This window comes from Parasteatoda tepidariorum, chromosome 2 (genome assembly GCF_982258835.1).
Source record: "Parasteatoda tepidariorum strain Cologne lab strain chromosome 2, Ptep-v5.0, whole genome shotgun sequence".
Lineage (NCBI taxonomy): Eukaryota > Metazoa > Arthropoda > Arachnida > Araneae > Theridiidae > Parasteatoda > Parasteatoda tepidariorum.
The window spans coordinates 7,752,340-7,768,113 of NC_141756.1; the positions used below are offsets into that span (position 1 = coordinate 7,752,340).

At 30.7% G+C, this 15,774-nt stretch overlaps 1 protein-coding gene across 7 annotated transcripts in view; it reads left to right on the plus strand.

Moving 5' to 3' along the window:
• The window catches only part of LOC107453330 (G protein-activated inward rectifier potassium channel 3), a 92,637-nt gene that overhangs the window by 61,851 nt on the left and 15,012 nt on the right, over positions 1–15,774 (plus strand). For 6 of the 7 annotated variants that reach the window (XM_087156838.1, XM_021147829.4, XM_071177100.2 and 3 more), the window contains exon 2: positions 13,084–13,837. In XM_087156838.1, the coding sequence (XP_087012964.1) occupies positions 13,293–13,837 (545 nt within the window). In that variant the 5' untranslated portion in view covers positions 13,084–13,292. Of the gene's footprint in view, positions 1–6,171; positions 6,280–13,083; positions 13,838–15,774 lie in introns of those variants that run through there. The other variant, XM_043051386.3, reaches the window with a different exon arrangement.

Consider the following 15,774-nt stretch of genomic DNA (forward strand, 5'->3'; position numbering starts at 1 on the left):
CGAAACTTCTTAATGAATGTTGCTTAGTTAATATCAAACTCACGACAAAAATCTTTTTTTTAATGAAATAAATAGTCTGCATAATACTTAATTAGAAAATTATAACACTAAAAACTTTTGCTCTGCTTATTAAAAAATCTTTTGCTTAAGATGTAACCCTTATTATGAAACAAAGAAACTTCTTTTAGTTTATTACGGCAATCACGAACTTAATGTGCGTTTATGATCAAATTATTGTCAGCTCAGAACGAGGAAGAGTTTTGAAACAAAATAAAACGACATAATTATATTGGCATGAAAGTGTGTTTTAAGGGCACTCAATATAATAAATAAATTTTTTGGCGTAATTTATTAGTTTCAAGTTTTTTCTTCGCCAATTCAATCCAGAATGGTTATAAATTTCTAGCGTGCATTGCATCATTTTGTTATTAGCATAGATTGCATCATAAAAATATATCATATTTTCACGATCAATTTTTTCATGATTATAAACAAGCATACTTGCAAAACCTTTTGCCTCTTTTGACGGTAGATATTTCATACAAATTTAAAGTGGAGCGAAAATTATACTTTAAGATTTAAGTTTTAGTTACAAACTGGTTTTAATTTTACTTCGACCAATCATAAACTAGGTAGAGGAAAGATGGGCTAACTGGCATTCGAGTTTTGGATATATGAAGAAAAAATGGAGAGAACTGTTTTCGTCAACAAAAAAAAAAAAAAAAAAAAAGGGAACATCTGGATCGCCATCTGCTGCCTTTTGAGAATTATAACCGTTGTTGAAAGACTGGCCTAATTTTTTTGAGTTTACGGCTACCAATGTTCAACTCCGTAGCCTTGCATTTTTGAACCCAATCCATAAAACGGGGGATCAAGTGCTGGGAAAAATTTGCCTTCGTGGAGGATTTTTTGATGGAACTAACCCGTATTTGCTTTACACGGAGAGGATAACCACGAAAACTACCCACGGTTATCCTGACGGCAAGGGGACTCTAACCCATGATCAGTCTACCACTGAGGATATTTTGCGTCAGCACTGCACTCCCTGAGAGTTATTATACAAAGAAGAATATCCAAGCTTGCATGCACCTGTGGTTATTTCGCCTGAATGTTGTATTGCATTATGACCTGGATATTTAGCCGTTTTTTTGCTAATTTCTCCCTTGACCAAAAAGGACATTCAAGATGAGTCAAGAAAGGAAAGGTGAAAAAGAGGACTGCAATAATTCTATGTTTTATTTTTGCCCCAAGCTTAGTTTCTTACGCCGTTTGATTTTTTTTTTTTTTTTTTTGAAAAATTGAATTGGTGTAATCGTAATTTTTTTTAAATTTAGTTTTGTGCAGTATAGCCGCATTGGGCTCTTGCGCCATTAATCTGTGCAATCATTATTTTTAATGCCGAATGATCATTTACTCATTTATTTTTCACTACAAATAATAATGCTATTTTAAAAAAAAAATTTTATACAAGATTTATTAGTATTCGCAATTAAGAGTTGTAGAATTTGGTTGCGTCGTTTTTTTGCAAACAATTCACGTACAAACTGTAAATTCAATCGTATGTCAAGCGTAGATTATTTCCGCTATAAAATAACGAAAGCGGGATTATTTTAAGCGCCATCTGAATCGTTCTAGAACAAAATTTGCAGAGATCTGTTTGTAAACATCATTGTTCGGAATATTTAATTCATTTTTTTTTTCTACTCGGTCCTCAACATTTGCGTATTTTAGTAGAATTCGCTTATTTGTTCAGATTATCCATATTAATATTGTCTTGACCTTCAGAACTTCTCTTCACGAGTGAAGGTCGGCGAAACCGTCACGCTCTGTCACTGTTAACCGCTTCAAATTATTAACCCTGCGTGATATATAGCCGATTATTTATTTCATGTGAATTCGATGAAAAGTAAACGCTTAAAAGAAAAATAAACTGCTTTTTCAATATTTATTTAAGTAAACCAAAAAAGGATCAAACATAAAGTCATATATCATTAAAAATCGTATATTGGTGGTTTCCAACCTACACTCTATTTTTGACCTATAAAACGTTCCATGCGTTCTTTTTATGTTATACGTTGTATCAGTGTCGTTATGTCAGTCTAGAAATAATATCTGCTCATATAATATTGTACCTATAAAGAATCCTGTGTTTTCTTTTCATGTTACGGACGTTTCAGTGTCGTTAACTAGAGTAGAGAAAATTATATCTATGCATTTGATAACACTGGGAAGAAAAAAATTTCTTCTTGTTTTCAGTTACAGAAGATTTTTTTTAACGGGATATTGGTTACTTTCGTGTCGCTGATTTTAAATTTGCAAAAGGTTTTTTTCTCCAAGCTACAGCTATTTTTAAGTGACCATGTTTAGTATATTTTTTTTCGGATTCTGCAAGTTTAAAAACGTTACATACAACATTAGTTCGCATAAATGTCGCCACAAATTTCTAGGGGAGTTAAGGCTCATCATCAGGAATTAAACTGCATAGATGCCCGGAAATGTGGTCATGCGCCGCTAGGGGCGCTACCCTATCATGAACTTTTCCTGCGTGTGCTTCCGAACAGCTCATGATAGGGAAGAACCAATAGCCACGAGCGTCAACATTTCTGGTCATGCGTTTAGATGATCAGGTTAAACATGCTTAAATAAATAGAACAATAAATAATTTACAAGTATTATACTATAAGAACTTTTAATTTTATTCTGATGACGTTTAAGACATCTGCATCTTTTATGTTTATCAAATATCAAAGTGATTTATCATAATTGCCTCCCGGTTTCCTGCACTATCTTTTTATGATTGGCTGTTATAAAAAAAGTCACATGATTTTCAAAAGCTATTTTCAAAAGATATCGTTCCAACAATTTTCATTGGTTGCTGTGACATCAAGATTTTTCATCAAAATATTATTATGTATAGTTAGACATTTGAAATGAAGTTGACCGTATCTTCTTCATGCGTTACAGTCGTAAGAGTGTCTTTAACTAGTTAAATTATAATAATAAATTGTGTTGAAATTAGGAAACTGAAAAATAAAACTAAACTATTAAACTTTATAATAGAATTTTTCAAATATCATCAAATAATATTTATATATGCGAACATACGATAATAAAAACACAATACCATAAAAAAAATATCCTATTGTCTCCATCTTTTGCTTTTACAATTTTTGGTTTGACTGTCTTATTTTTGATAAAAGTAAATTTTTATTTTTTAAGTCTGGAAATCTATTATAAGTTTTGGCTTCGAGCTATAATATACCTTTATTTTATTCTCTTCATTTTTCGCTTTTACAATTTTCGATCCGACCGCCTCATTTGAAAGAGAAAATATTTTTGTTTATTTTTCAGGACTGAATATACTTTTGAACATACTTTTTGAACATACTTTTACTTCATCTTTCGCTTTTACAATTTTCGAACAGACCACCTCATTTCTGATAGAAAATACTTCTTATTTTTATTTTTTATATTGTTGGCTTCGAGCTATAATATACCTTTATTTTATTCTCTTCATTTCTCGCTTTTACAATTTTCGATCCGACCGCCTCATTTGAAAGAGAAAATATTTTTGTTTATTTTTCAGGACTGAATATACTTTTGAACATACTTTTTGAACATACTTTTACTTCATCTTTCGCTTTTACAATTTTCGAACAGACCACCTCATTTCTGATAGAAAATACTTCTTATTTTTATTTTTTATATTGTTGGCTTCGAGCTATAATATACCTTTATTTTATTCTCTTCATTTTTCGCTTTTACAATTTTCGATCCGACCGCCTCATTTGAAAGAGAAAATATTTTTGTTTATTTTTCAGGACTGAATATACTTTTGAACATACTTTTTGAACATACTTTTACTTCATCTTTCGCTTTTACAATTTTCGAACAGACCACCTCATTTCTGATAGAAAATACTTCTTATTTTTATTTTTTATATTGTTGGCTTCGAGCTATAATATACCTTTACTTTATTCTCTTCATTTTTCGCTTTTACAATTTTCGATCCGACCGCCTCATTTGAAAGAGAAAATATTTTTGTTTATTTTTCAGGACTGAATATACTTTTGAACATACTTTTTGAACATACTTTTACTTCATCTTTCGCTTTTACAATTTTCGAACAGACCACCTCATTTCTGATAGAAAATACTTCTTATTTTTATTTTTTATATTGTTGGCTTCGAGCTATAATATACCTTTATTTTATTCTCTTCATTTCTCGCTTTTACAATTTTCGATTTGATAACCCAATTTCAGAAAAAAGTGATTATTTTTCACTTTTCATTACTAAAAACCTTCTATAAGTTTTAGTTTTAAATCTCTAAGAGAGTCTCTAATAGTGCTATGTGAATATTTTGACGAGTGACGAAAACGGTCGCTGTTTTTAATGAAAATAATATAAGTGAATGAAAGAAACTAAATTTTGGATTCTGGAATTTATATTTATCGTACATCTATACTCTTATTAGCATGCCATTTGATTATATTAACCGGTTTCATATGTAGGGTTCTTTGTATAATATGTTCAAAAGGTTCAATGTTTCCCCTTTGATATGGATGATGCCTTCAACGAACCATTCAATACCCATTATTTGTAATTACGTAGAGACAAGTTGATCACCTTCTTCAAAAATTATTTTCTCTAATTATGTACGCCAACAAAATTAGCCTTGATGTCGCCAAAGGAATACAAATGATGTTGTCAATCTATTTGATGGAAATGTTTTGAACCTGAATTCTTGAGAATTCTGGAAGAAAAACTAGTTTTTTTTTTTAATTCATCAGTGATATTTGTAACAATTTTGTTTTGTTCATGAACGTCTTGTGAGTAACGAAAAATGTAAGTAAATCTGATTTTTTTTTACATACGTACCCATGTATTTGATCATGTATTCTTATTTTTTTTGTCAGGAAATCGAAATCATTAACGATATAAGTGTTCAATACTTCAAAAACTACGTAAATCGGAAAATGCCTATTTATAATTATTTACACATTGCCGAGTAGAATATTGCTTGGAATAAAAAAAATCGAACCTCAAAATCAAATCAACTGCTTATTTCTTAAAACCATGCTTCCTGACAATTGAACAATAGCAATTGAACAATTATATGTGCCAGTTTTATAATTATGTAAGTAATTACAAAACTGTAAAGTTAGACAAAAGTATATTATAATTGAAATAAAGTAATTTTCCTTTCTAAAGAAATTGAATTTGGTTTAATATGTTTCACTTTCAAGCATTTCACCGTTCACTTTCCCTTTCAAACTTCCAAGTTTCAAACATTTCGTTTTTTGCATACATAATTGAATTGCATGTACAATGGAATAACAGAAATCTCATATTCCCGTGTCTCAAAAACTACAGAATTTAAAAAACTGTGCGCATTGGTATTTTTGCCCAAAATGTTAAATTGTATAAAAATCCCTTTGAATTTCTTTTTTTTTTTTCATGCATATGTAGCTTTCGAGATTCACTTTCTAACATTTACACGCATTTTATTTTTATTTATTAGAAAATGTTAGAGGCATCAAATTTTTGAAAGAGTATAACTGGCTACTGGACTTTTCTTTAGTTTTTTCAAAATATATAAAAAACATAACCTAATTGTAGCTTCATCAATATCCAATTTTTATTAGATATTTGTCCTAATAAACATTGTCAATAACCCAATTATTAAGCGTAACGTTTGTGATAATTATTTTTTAGGTTTAGGATTTCTAAAAATAATTATTAGCATTTTTACTCAAAACTAATGTATGATACTAAAAAGATCTTAATTATTAACAAGATTTTCATTACAAATATAATTTGTCTAATGTAATTCTAATATCTAAAAGTTATAAAAATTCTTTGAAGTAATATTATGTTACTTTCAATTTCTTAGATTTTTAACAATTTCTCAAAGTAATGCTACTTTCTGTGTTCCTTAAAAAAACGTTGCATTCATTCGAGCAAATATGAATTTTAAGAAAATCAATCCGATTTCGAGTAAAACGATACTCATAATGACGGTTAAATTCGCCAAAAGTGAGGGTTTTTTTAATTAAAAGTGATGGAGCGAAACATTCAAAGAAAGTTTACGTCCTACGATTATTCAGAAACCGGCTTAGCCAAAACGGTTTGCATTTCGATTTATTTAGTTCCTTTTGTTTTTAGGATGGTGAAAATTTTAATTTATTTTACATCCAGTATCTTCTTTTGACAGACGTTAAGAACTCTTCTCTACTTGAACTAGTTTTGATTTCTTATAATTCTGGGAACTTCTTCAGGTAAGAAGTGACATTCACCTTGAATTTGTTCTAATTATTAGTTATCAGTTTATTACTTTTTTATTTCATAACCGTCGTTGAACAGTCGGTCCACTCTTTTCTGTTTACGACTACTTATGTTCAACTCCGTAACCTTGTAATTTTGAACCAGAACGCAAGGAACTTGACTAAAAGGAATCCAGAAGACAAGGACTTGAACCCTTGGTTCAAGTATTTGAGTGAAATTTCCTTCGTGGAGGATTTTTTGATGAAACTAACCTGCATTTGCTTTACGTGGAGAGGAAACCCACGAGAATCACCCACAGTTAGCTTGACGGCCAGGGGGCTCTAACCCATGATCTGTCTACCACTGAAGATATTTTACATCAGCATTGTAGTTGGTGCAAGATTCGTTCGAGAATCGATGGCTGGGGTTCGAACCCGGTACACCTCACATTTTATTACTATGTGCGATTTACGTATATTATTATTATTATTTAAAGGTACTTTTCAGCTAGCCGGACGCAAGCGAATAGTCGCTTAAAAAATTACCACCGCCAACTTTTTTTTCATTGTAAATATTTTTAAGAGCATAAAAATGAAATAAGATAATATATAAATAAATGAAGCAAACAAAAAAAAAAAAAACAGAAATTTCAAGAGATCGGTAAACTCAAAAGTAGTTATTTAGTAATGTAATTAATGCTAAGATCGATTTTTATTTATTTATTTGCATAAATATGGTTTCGAAGATAAATTGTTATGAAGATATTAATTTTTCCGCCAAACATTGAGAGTTTTGTCTAATCGACACTGAAGATGAACAACAAATGAGTAAAACTTTAGGTGTATTTGTCAATAAATAATCAAATTACATTGCCTTTCACAAACATTATGCCTGGAAAGTAGCTTAAAATTATATGTTATATAAAAATTAGGGTTTTATTGGGATGAATTTATAACGTCCCCGTAAAATTGTTTTTACTACAAGTAAATATAAAACCTTCCAATTTGCACTATAAACTGATTCATTGTGCGATGATCGCCAACGACGGGATATAATGCTTTACACAGTTGCTTAGAATATTGTTTTCGGATAGTAGTTTTCAAAAAAAAAAAAAAAATTTAGTATTAAGTTATATAGGTAATCTCAAAACAAAATGAAACTTTTTGAATCATTTTCAAACATCGTTTTAAAGGATTAAAATATGAAGCAGTTCTATTTGTTTACACATCATTACAGTCAGATCGTAAACCATTTTACAGTTAAAGTTACTTTAATCGATCAAATGTTGTGCAAATCAGAAATGGTGTACGGAAGGCGATGATCGTCTGCTTCAGGTTTAATAAAAAGGAAAACAGCTGGTAGACGTCTAATTATTATCTGAAGGTTTCGAAATTTTAGGAGACGTTGACTCTAGTTTCCGCGTTGATTATGCAAATGTAGCAAATAAAACAACTGCTATTAAAATGTCAATTCCTGTGAGAAGTACTCGGCGACTACAGGAAGAACTTATCACTCTGTCATTGGTTAAAAGAAACCGTTAATAGATTCGTCTGATTTTTGGTTTTTTTTTATAATTAACCATCGTAAAAATTTTAAATTGATGATACCTAATTACTTTCTGATGGTATTTTATGAAAATAATGATAAACATTATTAATTTATAAAATGGTCTGTACAATCTTCTAAATCGTTTTTGATTACGTTTGTTTATTCTTCAATTTCACTGTCTGATTATCATTATTTCTTGGTTCTACGCAGTGACATAGTATTGAAAGAAAATCCGCAATTTGAACAGAAAGAGTAATCGTTTTTGATTACGTGTGCGTAATCTTCAATAACACTGACTGATTGTCTTTATTTCTTGGTTCTACGCAGTGACATAGTATTGAAAGAAAATCCGCAATTTACACCGAAAGAGTAATCGTTTTTTATTACGCATGCTTAATCTTCAATAACACTGACTGATTATCTTTATTACTTGTTTTTACTCAGTGACATAGCATTGAAAGAAAATCCGCAATTTACATCGAAAAAGTATTAATTGATCAGTCGAGCAAAGTGTCGATACTACTCAATTTAATCGAAACAAAGTATCGACACTTTATTGTATCGTTATTAAATTTCAAGCTATATTTTAGATTATTGTTACCGACAGTAATACATGAGCGACATTGGCTAAAGTTACAGTTCAACAAAAACATTTTCTAAGGAAGTTAAATTTAGTTTATTATGGCTCGGATAAACCAGAGTTTAAATTTTTAAGTATAATAATAAAATTTGTGAAGCAACTCAAACGGAGAGGAAACAAAATAAGAACATTTGTTTAAAGTAGCTGTAATATTTAACTACTATTACTAAACGTCGGTTTAAGTTTCTAAGTGTTTCAGCAGGTCACAGTCGACAATTTGTATTTTGAAGAAAAAATACGACACGAGTGCAAATGTTTCGTTAAACAATTACGTTGCTCTTTTCAGTTTCACGGCAGTATTCGGTAGCCTAGTTTGATTTGAAAATTGCTGTAAACGGAAGTAAAGGAAATATAGTTCATTGGAATATATTGATATTATTATTATGTCAAGAAAGTCGTTATTGCCTCGACGAGTCATACTGTCCCACGGAAGTATCTTATGCGGTCAAAAATCGAAGGAAAGTATCGATACTTTGATAGCATCGATTCATTTTCATTATCACTACTTCCACGCCCCCAACATACTCTATAAATAGTGATCTTTCATTTTTTTTTTTAAATTTCCCTTATTTTATTTTATTTCTCGCCATGCATATTTTATGTTTGGTTTCTTTATTTAAGTGCGTAATGCTGCTTCAGCTTGGAGCTATGGCAATTTTACAGTTAGGCATTCAATTCCATCACACGGTAACGTCAAATGTCTTTTATAAATATTGCATATCCCAACTTCATAATATTAATAGTTTACATTTTATTTCCTTTCCCTAAAAATTAGGAATCTTAAATCTTATTTCGTGACTCAAGATTGTTTAGGATATTCTTACGACGTGAAGTTTTTATTTCCTGGCATAGGTGAGGCAGTTATCTACTAAGTACGAATCAGGCATCAGTATATCTTCCGATTTGAACTAAGCTAGCCATTTTGCGTATAACATAAACTCCGTGGTCGCAATTTCATATTTGAATGCCTAACTTAAATAGTGGAACAGTTCCATTTCTGTTTATTTTGAGATACAGAACCTAAAAGTCAGATGAGTGTATTCTTTTTCCTATCTTGTTTTAGTTTTTGGTGTTTTCTGATTGTCAGAAACAAGTTGGAGGAGTACATTTTTAGAAATAAGATAGAATTCCCTTCATGTTTATACAAGTAACTTCTAACTCCATTTTTTAGTTAGTGGATATTCGGATGAAGCGTTCATTTAATTAACTATCATTACGTAATAGGGATAAACGTATTATATATCATCCTTATGAATCAAGTTCTTCCAAATTAAAAAGAAATGTGTATTTTCCACACTCACAATAAGAATAAAGATTACTTACTTTAAATGTATATTTTGTATATTATTCATAGGTATATTTGAATCAATGAGTTCGAAAATCCGTCATTTCCTACAAATCTAATTTTTAAGGAGAGACCAAAACTGGAAAGGAGTTTTTATTTTTATTTTTTGATAATAAAATACGACTGGTTACAAAATATTCTATTGCAACTGTGCGATATCATCGCTTAATTTTTTAATTAAAAAAATTATTAGAACTTGGAGATGATTTGTTTTCGGACAAAATCTTAAGATGATTGTTATAAATTACTTTTAACAAGCGAGAATATTAATAATTTACCATTTAGAAATTAAATAAAGACTAAGTCTTCGACGATATATTCATGGATATTTGCATAGATTTAGAAATATTTTGAATTATAACTATCTCTGCTGGGCCACTTATAAATTTCTTTATTGAAAGACAAGAAGTCATTTAGTTTATATTGTAAAATCCTTTTTTGATGTCTGCAATTTTGCTTGTTTATGACAACTTTTCCAAAATATGCTTCCTTAGCTGTTATGGTGCCACTTTTTGAACAGAGAAAAATTTTTGCACTTAGTAAATATTTATTTGCATAAACCGCAAACCACTAATCAAAGGAGATACTTCAAATTTACTAAATGTATTACTTTTATAAGTAAAATATCTATAATGTACGTGACACGTGACACCATTGTTTTTCCTTTCGTGCGTTTCCATATTAACATTTTGATAATACATTTTTCTAATAATACTTCAGCCACCAGCTTTTAAAATTAAATATCATATTATTTGTAATCAACTCCTTCTCAAAATCTTCCTTCAATGTTACTTTTACCTTTTTTTATACAGTTACTTTTTCACTGTTACTTCTTGCATATACCATCTAAAAAACTACTCTCTGAATCTCTCACTATGTGATAAAAAACATCCACAAAATAACAAGCCTAATTTAAATAAGTAATCAATAGAATATGCGAATAATTTCATAAGCAACCATCTATTTTTCCAAGTTTATTCTGGAAACAGGTCATCCCCAGGAGAAATGAGATATTTCACAGCACAAAATATATTATACCAAGTAATAGGAAATGAATTTTTTTATATCCTAACTTTGAATCTGCGGCACTTAAACTTAAAAATGTAAGAATCTCAATTTTGGACTCATGATTCATTTTATTCATCTTGAAATTATTATGATGGCATGCTACCTCATCTATAAAATATTTATTTATAATTTTAAAGAAAACTTAGTGGGTTATTGCAATGTTACTTCAAGGGCGGTGGATAATTTCCGTTTCCTTCGATGACTAAAAATTTGGGATTGTAAAAATATGTGCTATAAGCTTGAAAGCATATTTCGTACTCACGCTCATCCATCCATCATTTCCAAGATCTATCATTCATGCAAGCTCATCTTTATGAAGGAATAAAAATTATAAACAGTGAATCGCGGAAAAAATTGATTTTATTTTTCTGTACAGCTTAAACGCAATGTGTCTAAATTTTTTTGTTCCATTTATAGAAACATTTAATCTGACCCTGTGTTTGTTTTCTCAATTCTGACCATCCCTTACTGTTTATCGGAACGGAAGTCGATTACCGGAAATACGGTCCTTCCTTTTTGTTTGGCTATCGTAATTTTTTAAAAGAATTAGATGTCCTCCAGATGATATACATCCGAATGCTTTATTGAAGTACGTGCTTTTTTTTCACGCTCGTCTCTTTAAGTTCAAGGGCAATATTTATTTTATGCAATTTTATGTATTTTTTACTTTATGTCCTTTTGCCTGTTAATGTTTGTAAAAAATACGAAAAGTGAATACATGCAAATACAACACGCGAGTTGAAGTTGTTAAATCAAGACACCAACTGATCCGTGTGCGTCACTGATTGTATCGTAATAATTAGAGATTACGTACATAAACTATTCTTGCGTGCGTCATCTTCAAAAATTTGTAATTTTAGCGGCTGCAGTAGAAAATTTGGAGTTTTATGTTATTGAACATATAAAAAATTATGATGTTTTTATTATAAAGTATATGATCAATATATATCTTAAAATTTACTTTTATAAGAAGACTTCATGCCGTTAAAGAAGCAAGGCATCTTCAATTGCATTTCAAGTGCTAAATATGCACTTGCCGCAAGATAAAGTATATTTTTAATCGAAAAAAAATATGTGTAATACAGTAGGGAACCGATTATCCGGAACGATCGGGACCATCGCTATTCCGGATAACTGATTTTTCCGGTTTCCGGAATCGCTACAAAAAGCCGTTTTCTTATTGTTAAACCCAACTAAAAAAAAAAAAAATATTTGGAAATAATCTTAAAAAGAAGAAAAAACGATGAAGTAATACACTAATGATTATTTCCAAAATGATGGTAAGGTAAACATCTTTCAAAAAAGAAAGAAAAATCCTAAAATCTTATGAAGAAAAAAACATTTTTTTAAAAAAATGGCGGGAAAATGCATCGAATTTTGTTCCGGTTTTTTGGTTTTCCAGTTTTCTGATTTCTGGATAACGGGTACTGTACTGTATTGGGATCATTTATCAGCACCATTTACTATCTTTCAAAATATATCACATAAGATTTTGTTGTTATTTTATGTTGTAATTCTATGGTAATTCTGACTTTTATTTATAGTCCCTATTCCTATGAGCTTACATCTTGAAAAAAGTTAAAAACCGTTAATCCGCTTTACATTTTTTAAGCACTTTTTAAAGAATATTTTTAATCATGACATATGCGTATAATATTGGGCTCTTTTATCAGCGTTTGCTGTCTTTCAAAATCTATCACATAAGATTTTGTAGTTATTCTACGTTATAGTTCCATGGAAATGCTGACTTTCATCTATAGACCCTATTCCCATAAGCTTACATTCAAGAGTTAAGAACCGTTACAATAGTTTTTTCATTTAAGCAGTTCCAAAAATGTTTGTATAATTCGAGAGTGTGATAAAACAAATTAATCAAATAAAACAGTTAAATCTCATTTTGCATTCGAAAAAAACGTTATTTAATTAGTGCATTGATTAATTATTGTTTAAAAACTTATTAACTAGAATATAAAACGTGAATATAGCACAAATAAGGGAATCAATTTATCACGATGTTCAGCTTTTATTCGTATGTCACACGAAGCATAACTTATCTTCAATCGGGTATAGTTATTTTAAAAAATGTGTTAGAGGTACTTCTCAGCTTTTATTCAGGTTTAGAATTGGTTCTAAAATTGATAATAATACAAATAACATTGAATAGAGTTGTGGTATCATTTGATTAGAAATTGTTTTAATAGCATTCATCTTTTTCAGCTCCCGACCTCAATCACCTCGGATGAAGAGGATAAGCAAAAGCTGTGATCTAATGTGTTTTATATTCCAAGAATGAGGTAGCAACGAAACTGAAAAGTGATTCCCTTTTTATTATTCCTGTAAATTATTTGCTCAAAGACTACTGTTAGCAATAACGTTCTAGAACTATTTCCCTTTCCACTGGTTTGGAAACAATAACCACTTCACAAATGAAGTGCATTGACGAAGACAAAAGTGCTGTCTGGCAGCTATTGCCGAGGCAAGATCTTGAAGTGCCAATCGAGAGTGACTCTCCCACCCCGACCGAAAACTGTGTTCTCACTTCGAATGGAACTCTCACCAAATGTTCGACCGTCCCTCGAAACATGTGCCTTAATGGATATTCCAAAGAGAGAACACCCCTCTCACCCAGATTCTGTGGTCCCAGAATTGTCCGGAGACACAAGAAGAGGGTCATTCTGAAGAATGGTGGTGTCAATATATCACGTGAGAATGTGTCCAAAAGAGGACAACGATATTTGCAAGATATCTTCACGACTATGGTGGACATTCAGTGGCGCTGGAACCTACTGGTGTTCGCTATGGGATTTTTTGCCAGTTGGGTGTTCTTTGCGGTACTGTGGTATTTAATTGCATTTGCCCATGGGGATCTTGAACATACAGAGGATGATGATGCGTGGAAGCCCTGCGTGGAGAATGTGCACAGTTTTGTGACGGCGTTCCTTTTTTCTGTGGAAAGTCAGCACACTATTGGGTAAGTAGAAATTAGGTTGTTTAGAATATTTATTTTGGTTAAATACGTGTTGTAAGAACACTAGTGTGCATTGTGTCTTCCGATAGAAAGAATCCACGTGTCATAAATCCTAAAAATGACTAACATTTTTATTTTTGTCACTATTTATTAAAAACCATTCAGATTCATTTGACTTTAAAAGCAAATTTCCATGACATCACAAGATTTGGATTTGTGTTGAAGGCTACTGCAATCCTTATGTCATTAGTTTAAAAAGAAAAAAACAATTAAAAATCTAACAGTTCATTTTGGTTTCTTACATGCATCCACTTACATAACCTGATTTTTATAGGTTTAATTAGGTCATTTTATGGCTCAACATTTCCAAACTGTATCAACTTGAAATATTTTTTTTCTTCATATATCAGTATCTATGGAATAGTTTTGAAAAGACTATTATCAGGCAATCACGAAATAAACACCAAATCTTACAAAAACAAACATGATTAATCGGGTCCATCTCGTGATAACCAGACTCTTACCATCAGGTATAATAGTCACACTATATAATAGTTTAAAAACATTTAATATATATATCATTAATTTATCGGCTTATTATGTTATCATTATTTATTTCTAAATTATTGCCGCGCGAAGCCTACTTTTAATAGAACTTCAATTACTGTTTTATGACTCGCATGAAGAGATTATGATTGAGTGGTACAAAAAGTTAAAACCCACGTCATCTGAAATTTCATTATAATCAGTCATTGCTTTACGTTACGTTGACAATAAATGAATAAAGTTTCGGAAATCATGATTGTAAAGTTCAAAATAGTCGTTAGATTCTAATCGTACATCGACGTCTTTAACTTTTATTGTCATGATGAATTTTTTTTTTTAAGATCATCGTAATAAATCATGCAAAATGAAAAGGGTATCGATTCATCTGGCATTGTATTATCATTGTGAATTTTGCATTGTGTAATGAAAGAAAAAAAAACTAGTACCAAAACCCTAGAATACACTGTAAATGTTTGGTCATTAGCATTTATTCCAGTCGCAAACTTTAAATTTTTTTAAAACTATATTATGCTTAAATTAACATCTTATTACCAGTACCACAAATTATTAATTCTTTTATTTTGTTCGGGAACAACTGGGAGATTTGGCTCTAAACTAACAGATTCATAATAATTAAATTAAAGATGTAATTTAATGAATTCGTAAAACATAATAGCTAATTAAAAAACATATTTATTTATTTATTAACCCGCGTTTAAAATATTTATAAAACAAATTTCGGCTCTAGTGTAGAATCGGGAGGGGGGGGGGCATGATATGGCGATAATTTTCGTTCAGTTTTGCTGAAATCATAGTTCTGATGACACGATATACTTTGCTTTCAATGACGTCACGTTTGGGTTACCGCAACTTTTGCTTACTTTTATGTGATTGGTTCTTGGTTTATTTGCATAGATATTCGTTTATTTGCAAATCGGCCCCCGATTATAAACTATTACCCAAATTTTATCCTACAAAACCAAAAGCCAGTCTAGTACTGTTCTAAATTAAAATAAATTTTCATTTCGCGTTTTTCACATTTTCGATTCATGTCATCTTGTTTTCTTCCTTATTTATATTGCTTTTGTAAGCCTCGCTAAGTCTTGAAGTCCTCACATATTTATTAACTGATTCACTCTTTCTGATTTCTCAGATCACTAATAAGCTTATTCACTAGTCACTGACTCTCTAATTTACTAATTTGATAATTATAATTCACCAATTGTTTGCCAATTGGCTGTTCCGTTAATTCCTTCATTCAAGAGAACTCGAACTTGTAATCGAGCTGCCACTGGGGAGGGAGTATTTTTGGTAGTTGCGTGCCAGAAGCAATATATGAATGGAGCAGCCATCCCCCGAATTTGAACGTGGGTAGTCTCATTAGAAATCGATCA